Source organism: Pseudochaenichthys georgianus, unplaced genomic scaffold, assembly GCF_902827115.2.
Source record: "Pseudochaenichthys georgianus unplaced genomic scaffold, fPseGeo1.2 scaffold_595_arrow_ctg1, whole genome shotgun sequence".
Taxonomy (NCBI): domain Eukaryota; kingdom Metazoa; phylum Chordata; class Actinopteri; order Perciformes; family Channichthyidae; genus Pseudochaenichthys; species Pseudochaenichthys georgianus.
In genome coordinates this window covers 97,427-121,131 of record NW_027263154.1, presented here as the reverse complement: position 1 = coordinate 121,131, position 23,705 = coordinate 97,427, and the positions used below count along the sequence as shown (strand labels likewise).

Here is a 23,705-nt window from a genome sequence, read left to right as displayed (position 1 = left end):
CAGTTCAGCGTGTGACTCGCAGCTCCTCCCTGAGGTTATATAAGTGATCAGAGTCAAACAGGGAGTGCCCACACAAAGGCAGGGTCCCTCTAACACACCATGACAGGAGTGAGTGTGTACTGCCAGAGTGGTCACCCTGATTTAAACAGTGCACATGTTTCTGTATGAATTTTGACTCAATCTGGTGACGCAACCAAAACGTGTGTGTGTGTGTGTGTGTGTGTGTGTGTGTGTGTGTGTGTGTGTGTGTGTGTGTGTGTGTGTGTGTGTGTGTGTGTGTGTGGCGCTCTCTGGTTGTTTCCATGCTGCTGCTTCGACAGCTGACCTCCTCTTTAACCTCACGTTCCTCCTCCTCTCTCTCTCCTCCTCCTCCTCTCTCTCCTCCTCCTCCATGTGTAACCTCCTCTCTTTGTGCTTCTTGTCCACAGAAGCCTCTCTGTTGTCTCTCCTCTTGTGACGCTCTCTTTGAACACAGAGATAGTTGTACATGAAGCAAAGCTCGACGTGTTTCATTAGAGAGCGCAGTTCATTCCTCGGGAGCCACCCTGACTCTCCGCGGATAGAAAGTGCTCTGATGTCCTTTAGTATCACACACATCCCTTCTGTCTCCTGGCTTCTGGTTTGAGGACAGTTTATTCCTGTCCCTCCCTTTGGACCTGTGTCTCTGCGGTGACTTTGAGCGGCTGCAGTATGTCCTCTGAAGCACGTGCAGAGTGTGTGCACCAACACACAAAGCAGCAAGATGTTCTACAGATGGCAGGAGGAGCCCAGATCCTACAGAGCTGCTTCCAGTCAGCCGAGTAAACATGAACCATTACACCTCTGAGACAGTGATCTGCAGAGGACACAGTCTGAAGACACATAGTACATATACTCCACTGCTGTACTGAAGTATCATGTTGTCGTACTTTACTTCTACTCCACTACATTTCAGAAATGTTTCTGTCCTGCGTGCATCTGAGCGCTTCAGATTATAAAGTTATAGAGAAGATAAATCAATTGATAAATAATCCAATCCAACTTTATTTCGAAAGCACTTTCAAACCTCCAGACCAAAGTGCTGCACAGAGAGATACATCAAATATAAAACCACACAGCTCAGCTCACAAAACATACAAATAAGTATAAAATCACATAAAAGATACGAACACAAAATAAACCAGAAGAAACGTAACAATTACAAAATAAAAACAGCCATATAGTAAAAACAATAGACCACTGAAAGCAAATAAAAGCAACAATCTACTTGTTTCCGAGTGCTGAGGAGAAGAGGTGGTTTGAGACGGGATCTAGAAGCAGACGGTGTTGAGCCCGTCTGATGAGCGAGGGCAGGGCGTTCCACAGGTTAGGGGCGGCAGCAGAGAAAGCACGGCGACTGATCAGCTGACCTGAGAGTGCGAGTGGGCGTGTAGCTGTGTGACGGCTCAGAGAGGTAGGGGGCGGGGCCATTGAGGGCTTTAAAAGTAAATAAAAGAGTTTTAAACTGAATCCTCAAATGAAGGAGCAGCCGCTGGAGCGAAGATAAAATGGGGGAAATGTGCTCGTGTTTGCGTGTGCCAGTTAGGAGCCGTGCTGCTGCGTGTTGCACCATCTGCAGGCGAGCAAGGGAGGACGCACTTATCCCCATATATCGAGCATTACAATAATCCAAGCGGGAGGTGACGAAGGCATGGATTACCGTTTCAAAGAGGTCACTATTTAAAAAAGGCTTTATTTTGGCTAGCTGCCTGAGGTGGAAGAAGCTGTTTCTAACAACTGCCTTGGTCTGGCTGTCCAGCTGGAGTTCAGGGTCCATCTCTATCCCAAGATGTGTGATGGTAGGCCTGGTGGAGTGGCCCAAGGATCCTAGGTGTATGGGAGTGGTCCGAGGGGCACCAAAAACCATCACTTCAGTTTTGTCATCATTTCATTCAAAAAGTTGCATGACATCCAGGACGTAATGTCTTCGAGGCAGTTTAACAGCGGTCTAACTGAATAAGAGTCGTTCTTTTTAAGCGGCACATATATTTGGCAATCGTCTGCATAGCAGTGGAAAGCGATGCCGTGCTTCCTAAGAATGGACCCAAGAGGGAGCAGCTACAGGGAGAACAACAGGGGGCCTAACACTGAGCCCTGTGGAACCCCACAAAGGAGAGGAGGAGACGAGGACTCAGAGTCCCCAAGGCTGACGCAGAAAGTCCTACCAGTCAGACACGACCTAAACCATTCGAGGGCTTTGCCCCCAATGCCCTCCCACTGCTCCAAACGAGCTATCGGGATCTCACGGTCCACTGCATCAAAAGCAGCCGTTGGATCGAGGAGTAAAAGGATGATGCGTTCACCCGAGTCTGTTGCTAAAAGGATATCCTTACAAACTCTTAAAAGAGCTGATTCCGTGCTGCGACCTCGAGCTCTTCCAGGAGAGCGAGAAGTTGACTGTAAACATCTTCTCTAGGATGTATTCTGTACTGCACGGGTCCTTAATACAAAATGTACGCATTATTTATTGGCTACTTACTAAAAAAACAAAGACAAATGATTTATTTATTTTTGGTTTGAAAATAAATGTATGAGTTGAAAAATATTGTTTAAATTAAAGATTGTTGTATAAGTTAAAAAATACTGCATTGATTTCAAAATGTATTGTATTTATGTATATATATATATATATATATTATCATTATTACATGTATTAAAGAAAAGATATATGTGCTGCTTCTGCTATAAAAGCCACCCTGCTGTGCTGCAGGTCAGCTGTGACCCATCATGTTCTTCATATCGGTGGTGTTGTATTTTACTGCCTATCAGGATGGAAGCCCAATGAGCTCTTCCTGTACCAGCTGCAGCTTTAACGTGACGAACACACGAGTGCATCAATAACTATAACATTAGTTAATGTAAGGCTGAGACTTTATCTTAACATCAGAGAGGCAGGACGCTCAGTGTGTCTGTTCCCGCTCCATGAGGAGCTGCTGGTTCATTGGTCAGTGTGTGAGGGTCTCACACACAGCGAACACACACTGAACACACACCGATGTCTGCTGATAACTGATGTCCTGTTGTCTCTCTCCTGATGTTGTCTCTCTCTCTGATGTCCTGTTGTCTCTCTCTGATGTCCTGTTGTCTCTCTCTCTGATGTTGTCTCTCTCTGATGTCCTGTTGTCTCTCTCTGATGTTGTCTCTCTCTCTGATGTCCTGTTGTCTCTCTCTGATGTTGTCTCTCTCTCTGATGTCCTGTTGTCTCTCTCTCCTGATGTTGTCTCTCTCTCTGATGTCCTGTTGTCTCTCTCTCTCTGATGTCCTGTTGTCTCTCTCTCTCTGATGTCCTGATGTCCTGTGTCTCTGCAGCCAACAGGCAGCGCTCCCTGTACAGCAGCCCGGTGCACCAGCAGAGCTACAGCAGCCCCTACAGCAGTGGCTTCAGCTCCCCCTCCTCCACGCCCAGCAGGGGGCACATCAGCCGGCAGCAGCTCCTACCCGGCAACGCAGGTACCCGTCTGCAGATCACTGAGGCCCAATTCCAAACCACACACATACCCACTCCCCCTCCGCCTGTAGTCTCCCTCTCAGCTGAACGAGGCCCCCCCTGTCAGGTGGAGGGAGCAGATGCAGCAGCAGCAGCAGCTTTGGGACAAACTCCCCTCTCTCCGGCTGAAACAGGAAATGCCGTAACTTCTCATAAAAACGGTTTCGAATCAGCTTCTCTTGGATTCAAAATAACTCAAACAATACTCCAAACATCTTTTTATGGCATTTATTTTTTGTAAAAGTATTTTCGTTTTAAAATCTGCTTAGTTTTTGCAACAGTCTGTAAATATACACAACTCTTACCTTTTTCTAGACCAAACACAAGTAAATGGGAGGCGTGTGGCGCAGTGGATAGTGCGTTGGTGTTGGGATCAGGGAGCACAGGTTCAAACCCCACTGCAGTCAGCATGTCATTGTGTGGGACGCTTCACCCCAAAGTGCTCCTGTGGGGATTGTCCTCAGTGCTGAGTGTGTGAGTCGCTTTGGATAAAAGAGACTAACAAGTGACATGTCATGTGATCCTGAGTTAAAAACGATACGAGGTAACCACGAAGTTCTTAACATCTGTATGACGATATGTAATGTCTCTTGTGGTGCTGTTTATCAGTTAATGTTGGAGGGCTTGATAACCCACTTGGTTTGGTTTGGACCCTCCACGTGAACTCACAAACGGAGGGGTAGTGTGCAGGGGGCGGTTTGGAATTGGGCCTGAGAAACAGGTCACATGACCCTGAAGGCACCTGCTGCACGGCCCTCTCTGATGCAGAATCAATGAATAGCTTCAGCATTGGACTGGATGTGTTGTGTGAGAGGGACCCGGCACACTGCTGCTGTTCAGCTCACGATGTTCTACTACTTTTAGATCTGCTTCTCCTCGACTTTCTACAAGCGTTCCCACCGCACTTTATTCACGAATTGCATTCCCTCTCTAGATTCAAGATTCGAAGGTTGTATCATCAGAGCAGCTACAGAGTAGAAATGGCAATGAAATTCTCCTGACCTGAGCTCCTCCCACAATGCAACATATATCATGAAATACTAAATATAAAGTAGTGCAAAAAGCCTGTATACACGTCAATAGAATATGATATGTTCCAGAACAGAAGCGTATCTGTTTGCCCATTTAACAGTTCAAAGATAACTCCAAGATTTCTGACAGAGGGCCGGCTGTAGGTTGTTGTTGTTGTTGTTGTTGTTTAATGTCTGTAACCGTCCTGCAGCCCACCAGAGGAACACGGCAGCAGCAGCAGAAGCAGCAGCAGCAGCAGTGGTGGTGGAGAGGAACCCTCCCCCCCTCAGCCCCCAGTCCTCCGTGGACAGCGAGCTGAGCACCTCGGAGATGGACGAGGACTCGGTGGGCTCGTCCAACACGTACAAGCTGAACGACGTGACGGACGTGCAGATCCTGGCCCGCATGCAGGAGGAGAGTGAGTACAGGACGCTGGGTCATGTGTTCAAAGAGAGCCAGTTAGTGACAGCTGGGTACTGTGTGTGTGTGTGTGTGTGTGTGTGTGTGTGTGTGTGTGTGTGTGTGTGTGTGTGTGTGTGTGTGTGTGTCACTCTCTGTGTGTGTGTCTGTGTGTGTGTCACTCTCTGTGTCTCCCCTCTCTCTTCTGTGTCTCACTCTCTCTGTGTGTCTCTCTCTCTGTGTGTCTCACGCTCTCTGGTGTGTCGCTCTCGCGCGTGTCTTACTCTCGCCTCTGTGTGCCTCCTCTCTCTGTGTGTCTCACTCTCTCAGTTGGTGTCTCACTCTCTGTGTGTCTCACTGTCTGTGTGTCTCACTCTGTGTGTGTGTCTCACTCTCTCAGTGTGTCTCACTCTCTGTGTGTCTCACTCTCTCTGTGTGTCTCACTCTCTCAGTGTGTCTCACTCTCTCAGTGTGTCTCACTCTCTCTTTGTGTCTCACTCTCTGTGTGTCTCACTGTCTTTGTGTGTCTCACTCTCTCTGTGTGTCTCACTCTCTCAGTGTGTCTCACTCTCGCTGTGTGTCTCACTCTCTCTGTGTGTCTCACTCTCTCAGTGTGTCTCACTCTCTCTGTGTCTCACTCTCTCAGTGTGTCTCTCTCTCTGTGTGTCTCACTCTCTCAGTGTGTCTCACTCTCTCTGTGTGTCTCACTCTCTCTGTGTGTCTCACTCTCTCAGTGTGTCTCACTCTCTCTGTGTCTCACTCTCTCTGTGTCTCACTCTCTCAGTGTGCCTCACTCTCTCTGTGTGTCTCACTCTCTGTGTGTCTCACTCTCTCTGTGTCTCACTCTCTGTATGTCTCACTCTCTCTGTGTCTCACTCTCTCAGTGTGCCTCACTCTTTGTGTGTCTCACTCTCTGTGTGTCTCACTCTGTGTGTGTCTCACTCTCTCTATGTGTCTCACTCTTGTTGTGTGTCTCACTCTCTGTGTGCCTCACCCTCGTGTTGTCCTCACTCTCTGTGTGTCTCACTCTTTGTGTGGTCTCAACTCTCTTCTAAGGTGTCTCACTCTTTGTGTGTGTCTCATTCGCTGCTGGTGTTGTGCCGTCACTCTCTGTGTGTTCTCACTCTCTGGGTGTCTCACTCTCTCTGTGGCCTCACTCTCTCGGTGTGCCTCACTCTTGTGTGTGTCTCACTCTCTGTGTGTCTCACTCTCTGTGTGTCTCACTCTCTGTGTGTGTGTCTCACTCTTTGTGTGTCTGACTCTCTGTGTGTCTCACTCTTTGTGTGTGTCTCACTCTCTGTGTGTGTCTCACTCTCTGTGTGTCTCACTCTCTCTATGTGTCTCACTCTTTGTGTGTGTCTCACTCTCTGTGTGTGTCTCACTCTCTGTGTGTCTCACTCTCTGTGTGTCTCACTCTCTCTGTGTGTCTCACTCTCTGTGTGTCTCACTCTCTCTGTGTGTCTCACTCTCTCTGTGTGTCTCACTCTCTCTGTGTGTCTCACTCTCTGTGTGTCTCACTCTCTCTCTCCCCCCCCCAGGCCTCCGTCAGGACTACGCTGCCTCAGCTTCCCGCCGCTCCTCCGGCTCCTCGTCTCACTCTCTGCGCCGCAGCACCTTCAGCGACCAGGAGCTGGACGCGGTGAGCCTGGAGGACGAGGAGGAGGCGGTGCACCCGGCCTTCCACCTGCCCAGCAGCAGCCGCTTCAGCCCCTCCCCCACCCGACACTCCCCCCACTCCTCCCCCAGGAACTCCCCGCGCTCACGCTCCCCCGCCAGATCCATCGACTACAGCCGAGCGTCCCCTCAGCCAACCAGCAGCCGGGGATCCCCTCAGCCAATCATCAGCCGCCTGCAGCAGCCCCGCCACTCGCTGCAGGGACACGGACACGAGACGCAGGCCAACGCCGTCAAGAACGAGGGTGAGGGGGGGGGTCTTCTGTTAGGGGAATAAAGTCTCTCCCTCTCTTATCTCTCTTATCTCTCTCTCTTATCTCTCTCTTCTCTTTCTCTTATCTCTTTCTCTTATCTCTCTCTCTTATCCCTCTCTCTTATCTCTCTCTCTTCTCTCTCTATTTTATCCCTCTCTCTTATCTCTCTCTCTCTCTTCTCTCTCTCTCTTCAGAGAAGTTGCGGCGCAGCCTCCCTAACCTGACCCGGCCCTCGGTGGCTGCAGCCGTCTCCTCAGAGCCCGTGAAGAGCAGCCGCAGCTGTGAGGCCAACCTGCCCAACGGAGGGTCCAACGGAGGGTCCAACGGAGGGTCCCCCCGACACCAGAACCAGTCCGCCAGTGAGTCCTGAGCGGAACCAGCATCACACTCCAACACACACCCAAAATCACAACGTAAAGTCAGTGAGGGAATGAGTCTTAGGGACACAGCTGAGCCTGTAACACACACACACACACACACACACACACACACACACACTGAAGGGGATTCCTGTGTGACGGGGACCTAATAACCTCAGGTGCTGTCCCTGAACACATCTGTACGTGTCACTATACTTCAGGAGCACATCTCAAACACCATCCCATAATGTGTGTGTGTGTGTGTGTGTGTGTGTGTGTTGTGTGTGTGTGTGTGTGTGTGTGTGTGTGTGTGTGTGTGTGTGTGGTGTTGTGTGGTGTGTGTGTGTGTGTGTGTGGGGTGTGGGTGTGTGTGTTATGAACCCCTGCTGAGCTGCTTCGTCTCTCATCACCCTTCCTCTGATCCTGCAGAGCATGACTCAGCGTCTCTCTCACTTCCTGCATGACTCAGCGACTCTTTCACTTCCTGCATGACTCAGCGACTCTCTCACTTCCTGCATGACTCAGCGACTCTCTCACTTCCTGCATGTCTTTCCTCTCTGATGTGTCTCTGAGGAGGAAAAGGCATTCTTCAGAGTCATGACGTCGTCTTAAACCGCCGGTACCTGTGTTCTTATCAGGATGAATAGAATCCTAAAACCAGGAAGTGAGTCAGCACTTCTCCACTTCCTGTTCCTCGTCTCTGAGCCAATGGGATCTCTCCGTAGGGTTCTGGAAACTCTCTGAACTAAGATCTGAGGTTGAGACGAAGAGACGGATAGGTTTTGTTCGAGGACATTAAACCATCATCAGTGACCCCGCTGTGTTTCTGAAGAGTGGGCGTGTCTGAGAAACGATGGTTGTTACCAAGCGGCTGGACAGGACTACAGAAGTCGTAGAGGCCGTCGTACGTCATTACGCCGAACACGTGAACACTCCTCTGAGTTAGTTTCTGTTCTGCTTGAAAGCCAGTCCCTGCCTCCTGCAAAGTGTTCAGACAAACGCTTCAACTCGTTCCAACTAGAGTCTGTAGTTTGAATCTGGATCTGAAGTCGGCGTGACGTTGAAGTCGTGCGGCTGGACTCGCTGTAGCTCCTTTGTAGCATCACGTTAGCATGTAGCTTCTGGCCATTAGAGTTATCATTAGAACATTATAAAAGTAGACGTGTGGAGATGATCCGGCTGAACTAAACGTGACGCGTCTCTTCAATGCATCTCAACCTGATCTCCAGCTGCTCCCTAAACCCCGTGGAGAGATTTCGTTGCTTTTTGTGGAAGGAACCGGAAGGAGTTTACTTCCGCGTTTTAGGACGCGCCCTGCGGCGCTCTATGCTAAAGTAGATGTTGTTGCTTCCACCAGTACACAAACAAGGTGAGACTGCACACAGGGAGAGGAAACCCAACAAAATGTAGAAATATCAACAACAACAAAATAAGTGTTTCCTGTTGGCTGAGGTGAGAAAGCTATAGTGGATAAATGCTGATTTACAGAAAGCCTGTGGTCGCACAAACTAAACCGACCACGTCGTTATAACATTCAAACTCCAGAACACGAGAACTCTCAACATATAAAAAAAAGTTGAAAACAGTAAAAAAAAAAATAGGAAAATCCTGAAAAATGAACCAAAGTGTGTGTGTGTGTGTGTGTGTGTGGGTGTGTGTGTGTGTTGTGTGTGTGTGTGGTGTGTGTGTGTGTGTGTGTGTGTGTGTGTGTGTGTGTGTGTGCCCTCTCAGGGTCAAGGTCAAAGGTCAGCTCTACCTGAAACATTACAGCGGATAATTCACACTTTCTGACGAAGCTTCTTTTCTTTTTATTTCCGCTCGTACTGATACGTGTAGAAAGGTCACCTTCCTCCCAACACCATATCATCATCATCACATTGCGTAAAGAGGTGTGGGGGAATGTTTGCGTTGCAGCAGCATAAACAACAACGAAACAAGACGAGGCATTGCCCAGAGTAGAAACAAACAATACTAGAATTTAAACATCAACATTAAAAAGTAGCATTATGCGTATGCGTCCTATAAGCTAGCTCTGCGCGCATCCCAGCCCACGATGGCCTCTTTAAAGCTGCGCCGCTCCTGTAGATGATGAGTCGTATCGGTCCCTCAGAGGTCTGCGAGGGACTCGGAGCCTCTCTGAGCTCATTTCTGCTGATCTGCGCTTCTGAGGCGGCATGGGAACCCCTCTCCTCTCCTGACTCTGTTTCTCTGCAGACTCTCTGCTCTGTGTGGCTGCAGCGCCCCCTGCTGGCCTGGCTCTGCTCCTGCAGCGACATGTAGTTTCAGACAGGATGCTGTAACGTCCCTGTTCTCCTGCAGCTCCTCCCCTCCAGAGGCTCTCCAACCCCCCCCGATCCTCCCCGAAGCCCAAGCAGCTCCTCCAGAGCCCGACGGCCCTGAGAGGTAACCTGACGCGAGCGAGCGGGAGAGAGGGAGTGAGAGAGAGGCAGACGATATCCTGCTGAAGCTGCTGATGATGCTGAGAGATATATAAAGGGCTTTAATGCAGCGTGTCGTCTAAATCTGTTGAGTTCCTTGCTCTGTGAAAGAGCTGGAGCACCAGGAGCAGCAGGGTGGATGCCTTCCTTAACGCCTCTCAGGCTCAGATGCAGCCCACGTCCCGTTTGAAAGCAGAGTCACCAGCCCACGTCCCGTTTGAAAGCAGAGTCACATTCGTGTTTAGGATTTTAGCCTGGATTCAAAACCATAAGATATTCAGCGCCAAGGGGAGAAACGTGGCTCTGTTGCAGAGGTTGCAATCGGCCTGCGGTCCCTGAATGCATCACCCACGCTCTGATGAAGCCCAACATTGTTTTGTATTTTAAAATATAAACACAAGATGCTGCAACATTATAACGACCAGTCAATGTGCGAAGAGCAGGAGAAGGACTCCAATGTGAAAAGGTATTGGGGTCACATATCCACTTTTGTGTTCAGATCGGACCAAAAATGATTTGTTTCTAACATTTTGAGTTGAACAGATATCGTTTTCTCTCAGACAGAATCAGAATTCTAGATTTTATCTCCAAACAAAAGAAAAAAAGCACTTTTGATCAGATTTTAAAAGAAATGGACGTGTCGCCCTAATTCTCTCACATACTACACTACATATTAATATGTATTAAAAAACGACATTGATGTTCAAAGGCAAATGAAAAAACAAACCTTTTTACTTGAAGTGAAACTAATATAAAACATGTATGTAATTATTGTTCTTATACGCAGCTCCTCCAAAACCACCCGAACCTCTTTTGTGCGAAGCAAAATCGAATCAAACATATTTCCCTTTGGTCTAAAACTGAAATATCAAAAACTGAAATAAAGACTTATTGAAAATACCTCACCCCCCTCCATATGTCCATGTTTACCATTTATATATCTATCCATTGACATACTCACACATACAGATTCACCCGCCTACAACACCTCCATTTCAGAAAATACAACGACCCTGTGTCAACACACACACACACACACACACACACACACACACACACACACAACACACACACACCACACACATACACAAACACACACACCATACACACACATACACACACACACACACCACACACACATCTCTCACTCTGTCTCTCTCTCTTTGTGTCTCACTCTCTATTGTGTCTCACTCTCTCAGTGTGTCTCACTCTCTCTGTGTGTCTCACTCTCTCTGTGTGTCTCACTCTCTCAGTGTGTCTCACTCTCTCTGTGTCTCACTCTCTCAGTGTGTCTCTCTCTCTGTGTGTCTCACTCTCTCAGTGTGTCTCACTCTCTCTGTGTGTCTCACTCTCTCTGTGTGTCTCACTCTCTCAGTGTGTCTCACTCTCTCTGTGTCTCACTCTCTCTGTGTCTCACTCTCTCAGTGTGCCTCACTCTCTCTGTGTGTCTCACTCTCTGTGTGTCTCACTCTCTCTGTGTCTCACTCTCTGTATGTCTCACTCTCTCTTTGTGTCTCACTCTCTCAGTGTGCCTCACTCTTTGTGTGTCTCACTCTCTGTGTGTCTCACTCTGTGTGTGTCTCACTCTCTCTATGTGTCTCACTCTTTGTGTGTGTCTCACTCTCTGTGTGCCTCACTCTCTGTGTGTCTCACTCTCTGTGTGTCTCACTCTTTGTGTGTCTCACTCTCTCTATGTGTCTCACTCTTTGTGTGTGTCTCACTCTCTGTGTGTGTGCCTCACTCTCTGTGTGTCTCACTCTCTGTGTGTCTCACTCTCTCTGTGCCTCACTCTCTCGGTGTGCCTCACTCTTTGTGTGTGTCTCACTCTCTGTGTGTGTCTCACTCTCTGTGTGTCTCACTCTCTGTGTGTGTGTCTCACTCTTTGTGTGTCTGACTCTCTGTGTGTCTCACTCTTTGTGTGTGTCTCACTCTCTGTGTGTGTCTCACTCTCTGTGTGTCTCACTCTCTCTATGTGTCTCACTCTTTGTGTGTGTCTCACTCTCTGTGTGTGTCTCACTCTTTGTGTGTCTCACTCTCTGTGTGTCTCACTCTCTCTATGTGTCTCACTCTTTGTGTGTGTCTCACTCTCTCTGTGTGTCTCACTCTCTCTGTGTGTCTCACTCTTTGTGTGTCTCACTCTCTGTGTGTCTCACTCTCTCTCTCCCCCCCCCAGGCCTCCGTCAGGACTACGCTGCCTCAGCTTCCCGCCGCTCCTCCGGCTCCTCGTCTCACTCTCTGCGCCGCAGCACCTTCAGCGACCAGGAGCTGGACGCGGTGAGCCTGGAGGACGAGGAGGAGGCGGTGCACCCGGCCTTCCACCTGCCCAGCAGCAGCCGCTTCAGCCCCTCCCCCACCCGACACTCCCCCCACTCCTCCCCCAGGAACTCCCCGCGCTCACGCTCCCCCGCCAGATCCATCGACTACAGCCGAGCGTCCCCTCAGCCAACCAGCAGCCGGGGATCCCCTCAGCCAATCATCAGCCGCCTGCAGCAGCCCCGCCACTCGCTGCAGGGACACGGACACGAGACGCAGGCCAACGCCGTCAAGAACGAGGGTGAGGGGGGGGTCTTCTGTTAGGGGAATAAAGTCTCTCCCTCTCTTATCTCTCTTATCTCTCTCTCTTATCTCTCTCTTCTCTTTCTCTTATCTCTTTCTCTTATCTCTCTCTCTTATCCCTCTCTCTTATCTCTCTCTCTTCTCTCTCTATTTTATCCCTCTCTCTTATCTCTCTCTCTCTCTTCTCTCTCTCTCTTCAGAGAAGTTGCGGCGCAGCCTCCCTAACCTGACCCGGCCCTCGGTGGCTGCAGCCGTCTCCTCAGAGCCCGTGAAGAGCAGCCGCAGCTGTGAGGCCAACCTGCCCAACGGAGGGTCCAACGGAGGGTCCCCCCGACACCAGAACCAGTCCGCCAGTGAGTCCTGAGCGGAACCAGCATCACACTCCAACACACACCCAAAATCACAACGTAAAGTCAGTGAGGGAATGAGTCTTAGGGACACAGCTGAGCCTGTAACACACACACACACACACACACACACACACACACTGAAGGGGATTCCTGTGTGACGGGGACCTAATAACCTCAGGTGCTGTCCCTGAACACATCTGTACGTGTCACTATACTTCAGGAGCACATCTCAAACACCATCCCATAATGTGTGTGTGTGTGTGTGTGTGTGTGTGTGTGTGTGTGTGTGTGTGTGTGTGTGTGTGTGTGTGTGTGTGTGTGTGTGTGTGTGTGTGTGTGTGTGTGTGTGTGTGTGTGTGTGTGTGGTTATGAACCCCTGCTGAGCTGCTTCGTCTCTCATCACCCTTCCTCTGATCCTGCAGAGCATGACTCAGCGTCTCTCTCACTTCCTGCATGACTCAGCGACTCTTTCACTTCCTGCATGACTCAGCGACTCTCTCACTTCCTGCATGACTCAGCGACTCTCTCACTTCCTGCATGTCTTTCCTCTCTGATGTGTCTCTGAGGAGGAAAAGCATTCTTCAGAGTCATGACGTCGTCTTAAACCGCCGGTACCTGTGTTCTTATCAGGATGAATAGAATCCTAAAACCAGGAAGTGAGTCAGCACTTCTCCACTTCCTGTTCCTCGTCTCTGAGCCAATGGGATCTCTCCGTAGGGTTCTGGAAACTCTCTGAACTAAGATCTGAGGTTGAGACGAAGAGACGGATAGGTTTTGTTCGAGGACATTAAACCATCATCAGTGACCCCGCTGTGTTTCTGAAGAGTGGGCGTGTCTGAGAAACGATGGTTGTTACCGAGCGGCTGGACAGGACTACAGAAGTCGTGGAGGCCGTCGTACGTCATTACGCCGAACACGTGAACACTCCTCTGAGTTAGTTTCTGTTCTGCTTGAAAGCCAGTCCCTGCCTCCTGCAAAGTGTTCAGACAAACGCTTCAACTCGTTCCAACTAGAGTCTGTAGTTTGAATCTGGATCTGAAGTCGGCGTGACGTTGAAGTCGTGCGGCTGGACTCGCTGTAGCTCCTTTGTAGCATCACGTTAGCATGTAGCTTCTGGCCATTAGAGTTATCATTAGAACATTATAAAAGTAGACGTGTGGAGATGATCCGGCTGAACTAAACGTGACGCGTCTCTTCAATGCATCTCAACCTGATCTCCAGCTGCTCCCTAAACCCCGTGGAGAGATTTCGTTGCTTTTTGTGGAAGGAACCGGAAGGAGTTTACTTCCGCGTTTTAGGACGCGTCACTGCGGCGCTCTATGCTAAAGTAGATGTTGTTGCTCCACCAGTACACAAACAAGGTGAGACTGCACACAGGGAGAGGAAACACCAACAACATGTAGAAATATCAACAACAACAAAATAAGTGTTTCCTGTTGGCTGAGGTGAGAAAGCATATAGTGGATAAATGCTGATTTACAGAAAGCCTGTGGTCGCACAAACTAAACCGACCACGTCGTTATAACATTCAACTCCAGAACACGAGAAATCTCAAAATATAAAAAAAAAGTTGAACAAGTAAAAAAAAAAATAGGAAAATCCTGAAAAATGACCAAAGTGTGTGTGTGTGTGTGTGTGTGTGTGTGTGTGTGTGTGTGTGTGTGTGTGTGTGTGTGTGTGTGTGTGTGTGTGTGTGTGTGTGTGTGTGCCCTCTCAGGGTCAAAGGTCAAAGGTCAGCTCTACCTGAAACATTACAGCGGATAATTCACACTTTCTGACGAAGCTTCTTTTCTTTATTTCCGCTCGTACTGATACGTGTAGAAAGGTCACCTTCCTCCCAACACCATATCATCATCATCACATTGCGTAAAGAGGTGTGGGGAATGTTTGCGTTGCAGCAGCATAAACAACAACGAAACAAGACGAGGCATTGCCCAGAGTAGAAACAAACAATACTAGAATTTAAACATCAACATTAAAAAGTAGCATTATGCTGTATCTTCCTATAAGCTAGCTCTGCGCGCATCCCAGCCCACGATGGCCTCTTTAAAGCTGCGCCGCTCCTGTAGATGATGAGTCGTATCGTCCCTCAGAGGTCTGCGAGGACTCGGAGCCTCTCTGAGCTCTTTCTGCTGAATCTGCGCTTCTGAGGCGGCATGGGAACCCCTCTCCTCTCCTGACTCTGTTTCTCTGCAGACTCTCTGCTCTGTGTGGCTGCAGCGCCCCCTGCTGGCCTGGCTCTGCTCCTGCAGCGACATGTAGTTTCAGACAGGATGCTGTAACGTCCCTGTTCTCCTGCAGCTCCTCCCCTCCAGAGGCTCTCCAACCCCCCCCGATCCTCCCCGAAGCCCAAGCAGCTCCTCCAGAGCCCGACGGCCCTGAGAGGTAAACCTGAGCGCGAGCGGGAGAGAGGGAGTGAGAGAGAGGCAGACGATATCCTGCTGAAGCTGCTGATGATGCTGAGAGATATATAAAGGGCTTTAATGCAGCGTGTCGTCTAAATCTGTTGAGTTCCTTGCTCTGTGAAAGAGCTGGAGCACCAGGAGCAGCAGGGTGGATGCCTTCCTTAACGCCTCTCAGGCTCAGATGCAGCCCACGTCCCGTTTGAAAGCAGAGTCACCAGCCCACGTCCCGTTTGAAAGCAGAGTCACATTCGTGTTTAGGATTTTAGCCTGGATTCAAAACCATAAGATATTCAGCGCCAAGGGGAGAAACGTGGCTCTGTTGCAGAGGTTGCAATCGGCCTGCGGTCCCTGAATGCATCACCCACGCTCTGATGAAGCCCAACATTGTTTTGTATTTTAAAATATAAACACAAGATGCTGCAACATTATAACGACCAGTCAATGTGCGGAGAGCAGGAGAAGGACTCCAATGTGAAAAGGTATTGGGGTCACATATCCACTTTTGTGTTCAGATCGGACCAAAAATGATTTGTTTCTAACATTTTGAGTTGAACAGATATCGTTTTCTCTCAGACAGAATCAGAATTCTAGATTTTATCTCCAAACAAAAGAAAAAAAGCACTTTTGATCAGATTTTAAAAGAAATGGACGTGTCGCCCTAATTCTCTCACATACTACACTACATATTAATATGTATTAAAAAACGACATTGATGTTCAAAAGGCAAATGAAAAAACAAACCTTTTTACTTGAAGTGAAACTAATATAAAACATGTATGTAATTATTGTTCTTATACGCAGCTCCTCCAAAACCACCCGAACCTCTTTTGTGCGAAGCAAAATCGAATCAAACATATTTCCCTTTGGTCTAAAACTGAAATATCAAAAACTGAAATAAAGACTTATTTGAAAATACCTCACCCCCTCCATATGTCCATGTTTACCATTTATATATCTATCCATTGACATACTCACACATACAGATTCACCCGCCTACAACACCTCCATTTCAGAAAATACAACGACCCTGTGTCACACACACACACACACACACACACACACACACACACACACACACACACACACACACACACACACACACACATACACACACACACACACACATATACACACACATACACACACACACACACATACACCACATACACACATACACACACACATACACACACACATACACACACACACACACATACACACACACACACACACACACCACACACACACCATACACACACCACACACACACCATACACACCACACCATACACACACACACACATACCACACACACATACACACACACACACACCCATACACGCACACATACACACCATACACACCACACACACACCACCCACACATATACACACACACATATATACACACACACACATATACACACATACACACACACACATACACACATACACACACATACACACACACATACACACACACACACGTGAACAGGATTATAATGGGTGCCATATCCATGTGACCCAAGCCAACCAATCAATAGTGACCAAACAAATATCTGATATTAAAACCAATCGCATCGCTGAACGCGTCTCATGGCTCCGACAGCACCCGGCGCTCACTCCACTTCTACACTGCCAACAATTCCTAAAAGTGAAAAACGTTGACCGAATAGCGATCAGAATCAGAATCCGGTTTTTCGCCAGGTAGTTTAAACACACAAGGAATCTGCTTTGTGTCGGTGCTGCGAACATCAACACTGACACAAGGAGTTGCAAAGCATATATAAGGATAATACAAAAATAAGTATTTTTCAGAATTAATTTAGCATTAAAAAAAGATGCTATAGATAAGTTTTGCTGCCAAATTTAAATGTAACTACAAATAACCTTAAAGCGAAGTATATCTATATAGTTTAGAGCAAACCTTTTTCACCAAGGCCACATACAGAAAGATATACGCAGGTGTGGGCCGCTCACGAGAGGTTTACGCTCATGAGAGAAACGACAGCCTCCACCCCAGCTCTCCGGAGGGGTTACTTTACTTAGTTAGCAGCTCATCGCTTAAAACACGGAAGCCTCGGGCTGCTGATAATAAGAAGGGTTGTTTCAAGGTTGCTATGGAAATCAGTTATTGGGCTTTTTTCTGATCAACTTAGATTTTATAGAACATTAATTAACTTATTAACACATGCATGCTACTGTTTAATATCTGTTGAGATCTGTATTTAAGAAGTAAGAGACGAGCACAAGTTTCATTTGCATTATATTTTGTGAATTTTCTGAGGGCCGATTCAAAGTGGTCCGCGGGCCGCACTTGGCCCCCGGGCCATAGTTTGGACACCCCTGATATAGACCATCCCATAATGCCACTGTAAACATCAGAGGTGTGGACAGGAAGTCCCGCCCCCGCTGTGCATTAAGCTTGTGTCTGTCTCTCTGTTCAGTCCCGCTCTCCTGTTGCTTTGGAGAAGAAGCAGACTTCAGTGAGTATCACTGACACTCTGTATTCATACTGTGATGTGTTCGTGCTTCATGATGACCTCATCTGTCCTCATCCAATACGCCCCGTTAACTATCCTGTTTCATAACGTTTACTTTGTAGTTTTGATCTCACAGGTTTGCCTTCATTAGTGCTGCTGACCTCCATGTGTTCCATGTGTTATCATTTACATAGAGTGGTGCAGGAACGAGTCCTCAGCCCTGATATGAGTCAGCGTTTCCTCACTTCCTGTCCCCTGGTCTGGAGGTCAATGGTTTTCTGGATGTGTTTTTGTGATATATTAAATAGTAAATACCCCACTGGTGGATTTAAAAACGGAGGTTGCTAACAAGTGTCTAAATGACACGACTAAACGTCTTCACGCCCAACATTAGCCTCCTTTAGCTTAGCGGTGGTGACGTGAAGTCATGTGACCGTGCTGTCGTTCCTTTATAGCCCAACATTAGCCACCTTTAGCTTAGCGGTGGTGACGTGAAGTCATGTGACCGTGCTGTAGTTCCTTTATAGCCCAACATTAGCCACCTTTAGCTTAGCGGTGGTGAGGTGAAGTCATGTGACCGTGCTGTAGTTCCTTTATAGCCCAACATTAGCCACCTTTAGCTTAGCGGTGGTGACGTGAAGTCATGTGACCGTGCTGTAGTTCCTTTATAGCCCAACATTAGCCACCTTTAGCTTAGCGGTGGTGACGTGAAGTCATGTGACCGTGCTGTAGTTTCTTTATAGCCCAACATTAGCCACCTTTAGCTTAGCGGTGGTGACGTGAAGTCATGTGACCGTGCTGTAGTTCCTTTATAGCCCAACATTAGCCTCCTTTAGCTTAGCGGTGGTGACGTGAAGTCATGTGACCGTGCTGTAGTTCCTTTATAGCCCAACATTAGCCACCTTTAGCTTAGCGGTGGTGACGTGAAGTCATGTGACCGTGCTGTAGTTCCTTTATAGCCCAACATTAGCCACCTTTAGCTTAGCGGTGGTGACGTGAAGTCATGTGACCGTGCTGTAGTTTCTTTATAGCCCAACATTAGCCACCTTTAGCTTAGCGGTGGTGACGTGAAGTCATGTGACCGTGCTGTAGTTCCTTTATAGCCCAACATTAGCCTCCTTTAGCTTAGCGGTGGTGACGTGAAGTCATGTGACCGTGCTGTAGTTCCTTTATAGCCCAACATTAGCCACCTTTAGCTTAGCGGTGGTGACGTGAAGTCATGTGACCGTGCTGTAGTTCCTTTATAGCCCAACATTAGCCTCCTTTAGCTTAGCGGTGGTGACGTGAAGTCATGTGACCGTGGTGTTAACATGTAGAGATTATTCTGCAAATATCAAACACAGAGATTATTTTCTACCCAAAATCACATGGAGAAATCCCATTGGACCAGGGAGATGCTGCCTTCAGGGTCCAACACAGAAACAGGACATTATCCCTGCACCACTCTGATCTTCATATTTAAACAATTTAAACCATTTAACTTTGTTTCCTGTCTCTCTGTCTGCAGTCCCCTCCCCCAGTAAGCTCCGCCCCCCCGTCACCCCCTCCCCCTTGGCCCTCCGGCAGCCCCTGAAGGCCCCCTCCACCCCTGGAGCCTCCTCGCCCCCCCGCTCCCTGCCGCCCCCCCGCAGCGGCCTGCCCCGCCCCTCTACTGGGGGGGGTGGGGGCCTCCCTCTGCCCCGCAGCAAGCTGGCACAACCTGTACGCAGGTATGTTCACACACACACACACACACACACACACACACACACACATATGTTGCGAAGGCATAAACAAATGTTAATAATTTAGTTTTTGGGAGAAGGGGTGGGATTCAATATGTTTAAACTTCTTCCCACTCACTCACTCACAGCTCAACAGCTAATAAATTATAAAAATATTTGGAGACTTTTTTCCTCTTGAATTTGAACTACACAGCCATGTGATTCCACAATGTGTGTGTAGTGACATATATATCTCTTCCTCCTCCTCCTCTTCCTCAGGTCACTCCCTCCCCCCAGGTCTTATGGGGGGGGTCAGGGGGAGAACTGGAGGGAGGGTTGCTACTGAGAGTGGCCACCAGGAGGCGCTCTAACCCTTCATCTTCATCAGGAGGAACAACAACGGCACTTTATCTCCGAGGAACTCCTGCAGACAGACTCAGATATAAAAGAGAGGGGGGGGCGGCAGCCAAGGACATGCCAAAGAGAGCAGGGGGGTGTGTGTGTGCGTGTGTGTCTGTGTGTGTGTGTGTGTGTGCGTGCGTGTTTGGGGGGGGAATCACATCTCTTGCAATCATCCCAACATCACCCCCTCCCTCTCAGGTGGAAATATCTCCTGACGATGCTGAAACGTCCCATAATGTCCTGCAGCATTGAATGCACCGCAGTGTGTGTGTGTGTGTGTGTGTGTGTGTGTGTGTGTGTGTGTGTGATGTTCAAGAAAAAAATAATCAGCCAGAATGTTTTGCAAATTATTTATTCAAATTATTTAAGAAGTGTATGAACAACCATCCATATCAGTATTTCTTTTTAAAGAGTTCAAATGTTTTTTAAAAAAAAAGAAAGATCTTTTAGAACCTCAAACGGCTAACTCTCCAAAGTCTCATTTCTAAGAAAAGAAAACGCCGAAGCCGAAGCCTCCGTTTAGTCGAGCTGCAAATAAACAAAATACACGTAATCTGCAGCTTGTGTTACCCATTAGTGGTTTTAAAATGTCAGAACATACTGGAGCGACGTGCATCCCAGGTCCGTAGCGCTGCACCGATATCCTCCAGGTTTGCATGAAAAGGGACTTTTTAAAATACCTGGAGGTTTCACTAATTGACGCAGCTCTTAATTAAAGTGCTGATTGGTTCATTTTAAATTGCAGAACAAAGAAACTTCAGCCAATTACAGACGTTGATTCCTCATCAGATCCTGTCTCGTCCATGAAATCGCCTTCAGCTTGAATAATTTGAATATCTGATAATTAACTGATATTTACCCGGTAAGTACCCGGTATTTACCTGATATTTACCCGGTATTTACCCGGTATTTACCCGGTATTTACCTGATAAGTACCCGGTGTTTACCCGGTATTTAACTGATATTTACCCAGTGTTTACCCGGTATTTACCTGATATTTACCCGGTATTTACCCGGTATTTACCTGATATTTACCCGGTATTTACCCGGTATTTACCTGATAAGTACCCGGTGTTTACCCGGTATTTACCTGATATTTACCCGGTATTTACCTGATAATTACCCGGTATTTACCCGGTATTTAACTGATAATTACCCAGTGTTTACCCGGTATTTACCTGATATTTACCCGGTATTTACCTGATAATTACCCGGTATTTACCCGGTATTTACCTGATAATTACCTGATAAGTACCCGGTATTTAACTGATATTTACCCGGTATTTACCCGGTATTTACCTGGTATTTACCTGATAAGTACCCGGTGTTTACCCGGTATTTACCTGATAATTACCCGGTATTTACCCGGTATTTACCTGATAATTACCCGGTATTTACCTGATAATTACCTGATAAGTACCCGGTGTTTACCCGGTATTTACCTGATAATTACCCGGTGTTTACCCGGTATTTACCTGATAATTACCCGGTGTTTACCCGGTATTTACCTGATAATTACCCGGTATTTACCCGGTATTTACCTGATAATTACCTGATAAGTACCCGGTGTTTACCCGGTATTTACCTGATAATTACCCGGTGTTTACCCGGTATTTACCTGATAATTACCCGGTATTTACCCGGTATTTAACTGATAATTACCCGGTATTTACCCGGTATTTAACTGATAATTACCCAGTGTTTACCCGGTATTTACCTGATATTTACCCGGTATTTACCTGATAATTACCCGGTATTTACCCGGTATTTACCTGATAATTACCTGATAAGTACCCGGTATTTAACTGATATTTACCCGGTATTTACCCGGTATTTACCTGATAAGTACCCGGTGTTTACCCGGTATTTACCTGATAATTACCCGGTATTTACCCGGTATTTACCTGATAATTACCCGGTATTTACCCGGTATTTACCTGGTATTTACCTGATAAGTACCCGGTATTTACCTGATAATTACCCGGTATTTACCTGGTATTTACCTGATAAGTACCCGGTATTTACCTGGTATTTACCTGATAATTACCCGGTATTTACCTGGTATTTACCCGGTGCTTACCCGGTGTTTACCCGGTGTCCTGAAGGACCCGGTGTTAGGGAAGCTGTGTGCTGGCTGAGATCAAATAGTGCCTATAATTTCAAATCTTTTATCATTTTGTGCCATGTTTTTCTCTGGGTTTGCCAATATCATTTCTGCTTGATTGATCTGCCTTTTACTTTTTTCTTATTGCCTCAAAACATGTATAATTGCTTTAAAGAAATGTTTAAAACGCGCCTTCATATTTATATCTGAATCCTCATCCTGTAAATGAGACTATTTATTAAAGAGAGGTGCCTGTGGGGGGGGGGAATGGAGAGCCCACCTTTTGTGTGGACGTTTTTGTTATCTGACTTTTTTTTATATCCACGAACATGACATTCAGTTTCCTCCGTGTAAATCACATTTCAAATAAAAGCTGAAACGTTGCTGTGTGTCCTCTCTGAAGAATGCAGCGGGTGGGTTTCTGAGGAGAACAGATTCAGGTTGAAGGATTTAGATTCTGCTGTTCATCGTCTGAAGCCCCGGAAGACCATCCTCCCTGCCAACGCGTCCTATAGGGACGTTATGTCAGGGTCCCTTGGTGTCGCTATCAAGCGCAGTGGGGGCCCTTTAGCGTTGACACCCAGGGCGTCCCGTGGGCGTGCATAGAGCTCCCTGAACGTTGGTAATGGACGAGTTGGGATGGCGGAGAAATGCTCACAGCGTGTATAACCCTTTCCTTACTCAACATCAAGACACACGTTTTGCCTCTTCATTTTAATTGTATAATGTCGGACTCGTGTGGCCGTCCGTTAGGGAGAGCAGGGGAAGACATGTGGCACCCCTGCAGTTAATCTAGTCGTATAAATACTTTATAAAAACAGGTGGTATTGAACGACCTCTGCACGCTAATGGTGCTAACGGATAGCTGAGAGTAAAACAATCTATGAGTTACAAGAACATAATGTTAGGACATAAAGTCTGAGGATAGTGTCTCATTAACCCTTTGAGACCCGCAATAGGACATTTCCGTTATGTTTGTGTTTTTCCTTATAAACGGTCGTCTGTTACGGTGTAATCAAGTATTACCCCTCCCAGACATCAGCACCACATCAGCTAATGTTATAAGTCACTCATTAGAGACTAAGGCTGCGTTCACACCTAATAGTCGCTTCTCTGGAGCGCCTGACCACAGTTTGTTGCATCGTTTCATTTCTCAGAAGGCTCGGTCTGCGTTTACACGGCAAAACTCAAACGGACTATAAACTTTAAACACAAGTCATGTGCTCGGAAATGCTGTTCACCCATTGGTCAGACATTAAGGGGGGACAAACGCAAATCCCGGCCATTCCTCCCGGAGCCTCCGCCATGGAGCATCGGCACTTTCTGCAGGTTATTCTCGTGCTGCTGTTAGTCTGGAGATCAACAGACGCTAGCGGCACGCGCATATTATTATATAATCAGACCACGTCCGTTAAAAACATTATAACATAATGAGAGACGTTCTGCACAGTGGCGCCAGCAGGGGGGGCCAGGGGGGGCCATGGCCACCCTGATATATTTGTTGGCCCCCCCACCACACACACACCGCCTCGCCAGTCACGTATGCGCAGTAGTTTATCTGATATTTAACAACAAATACACAGCCAGCGAGTCGCTTGATTTGAGCTTCCAACGCTCACACTGCAGCCCCTCCCTCTCCCTCTGCTACCATGGTAACACTCTGATACTCGGCGCACTACTCTGAGATTCGCGCAGACAGCAGCAGGTTGCAGCAAAACGTTTCTTTCTACTGACTGGACTGGAGTTGACAAAAATCCACCAGACTTCTAGAAGGTAAGTCGTATTCGTTCGTTGCCTGTTAAGCCCCACAACACGTTAGGCTTTCGTGTGTTAGCTTTAGGTAGCAGAGCACGGAGCTATGCTAACCTTTAGCTGCTATTCTGATCAAAATGTGTGTTCAATGGCATTAAACGGAAACGCTGGAAGACCTGGAAAAGAGGCTCAGGCTCAGTAAAGGCTGCTTGGCTTCAGGTATAATTAATCTGTAAACACACTTTGGCGGCTATCCTAGTTAGCGTTAGTTTAGCTTGCTAAGCTAGCGTTAGCTGATGTGGGTATACTGGG

General features: G+C 47.6%; 2 protein-coding genes across 4 annotated transcripts in view; both read left to right on the top strand.

The window, feature by feature from the left end:
• The window catches only part of slain2 (SLAIN motif family, member 2), a 34,695-nt gene extending 12,671 nt beyond the window's left edge, over nt 1-22,024 (top strand). Inside the window, exons 3-9 of one of the 3 annotated variants that reach the window (XM_034079365.2) lie at nt 3,328-3,468; nt 4,728-4,934; nt 6,454-6,834; nt 7,038-7,202; nt 17,397-17,435; nt 18,940-19,141; nt 19,415-22,024. In XM_034079365.2, the coding sequence (XP_033935256.2) occupies nt 3,328-3,468; nt 4,728-4,934; nt 6,454-6,834; nt 7,038-7,202; nt 17,397-17,435; nt 18,940-19,141; nt 19,415-19,481 (1,202 nt within the window). In that variant the 3' untranslated portion in view covers nt 19,482-22,024. Of the gene's footprint in view, nt 1-3,327; nt 3,469-4,727; nt 4,935-6,453; nt 6,835-7,037; nt 7,203-7,631; nt 7,739-17,396; nt 17,436-18,939; nt 19,142-19,414 lie in introns of those variants that run through there. The other 2 variants (XM_071202589.1, XM_034079366.2) reach the window with 2 other exon arrangements.
• On the top strand, nt 9,256-15,867 carry LOC139433544 (SLAIN motif-containing protein 2-like). The gene is made up of 5 exons (XM_071202590.1): nt 9,256-9,283; nt 9,522-9,605; nt 11,814-12,194; nt 12,397-12,549; nt 14,848-15,867. The coding sequence occupies exons 1-5, from the start codon at nt 9,256-9,258 to the stop codon at nt 15,018-15,020; spliced, it is 819 nt and encodes a 272-aa protein (XP_071058691.1). The 3' UTR covers nt 15,021-15,867.
• Nucleotides 22,025-23,705: the final 1,681 nt, after the last annotated feature.

Coding starts and splice junctions, on each gene's coding strand:
- LOC139433544 (XM_071202590.1), top strand. CDS start 9,256: ATGGCCTCTTTAAAGCTGCGCCGCTCCT. Junction 12,195..12,396: donor CAACGCCGTCAAGAACGAGG/GTGAGGGGGGGG, acceptor CTCTCTCTTCAG/AGAAGTTGCGGCGCAGCCTC. Junction 12,550..14,847: donor ACACCAGAACCAGTCCGCCA/GTGAGTCCTGAG, acceptor GTTCTCCTGCAG/CTCCTCCCCTCCAGAGGCTC.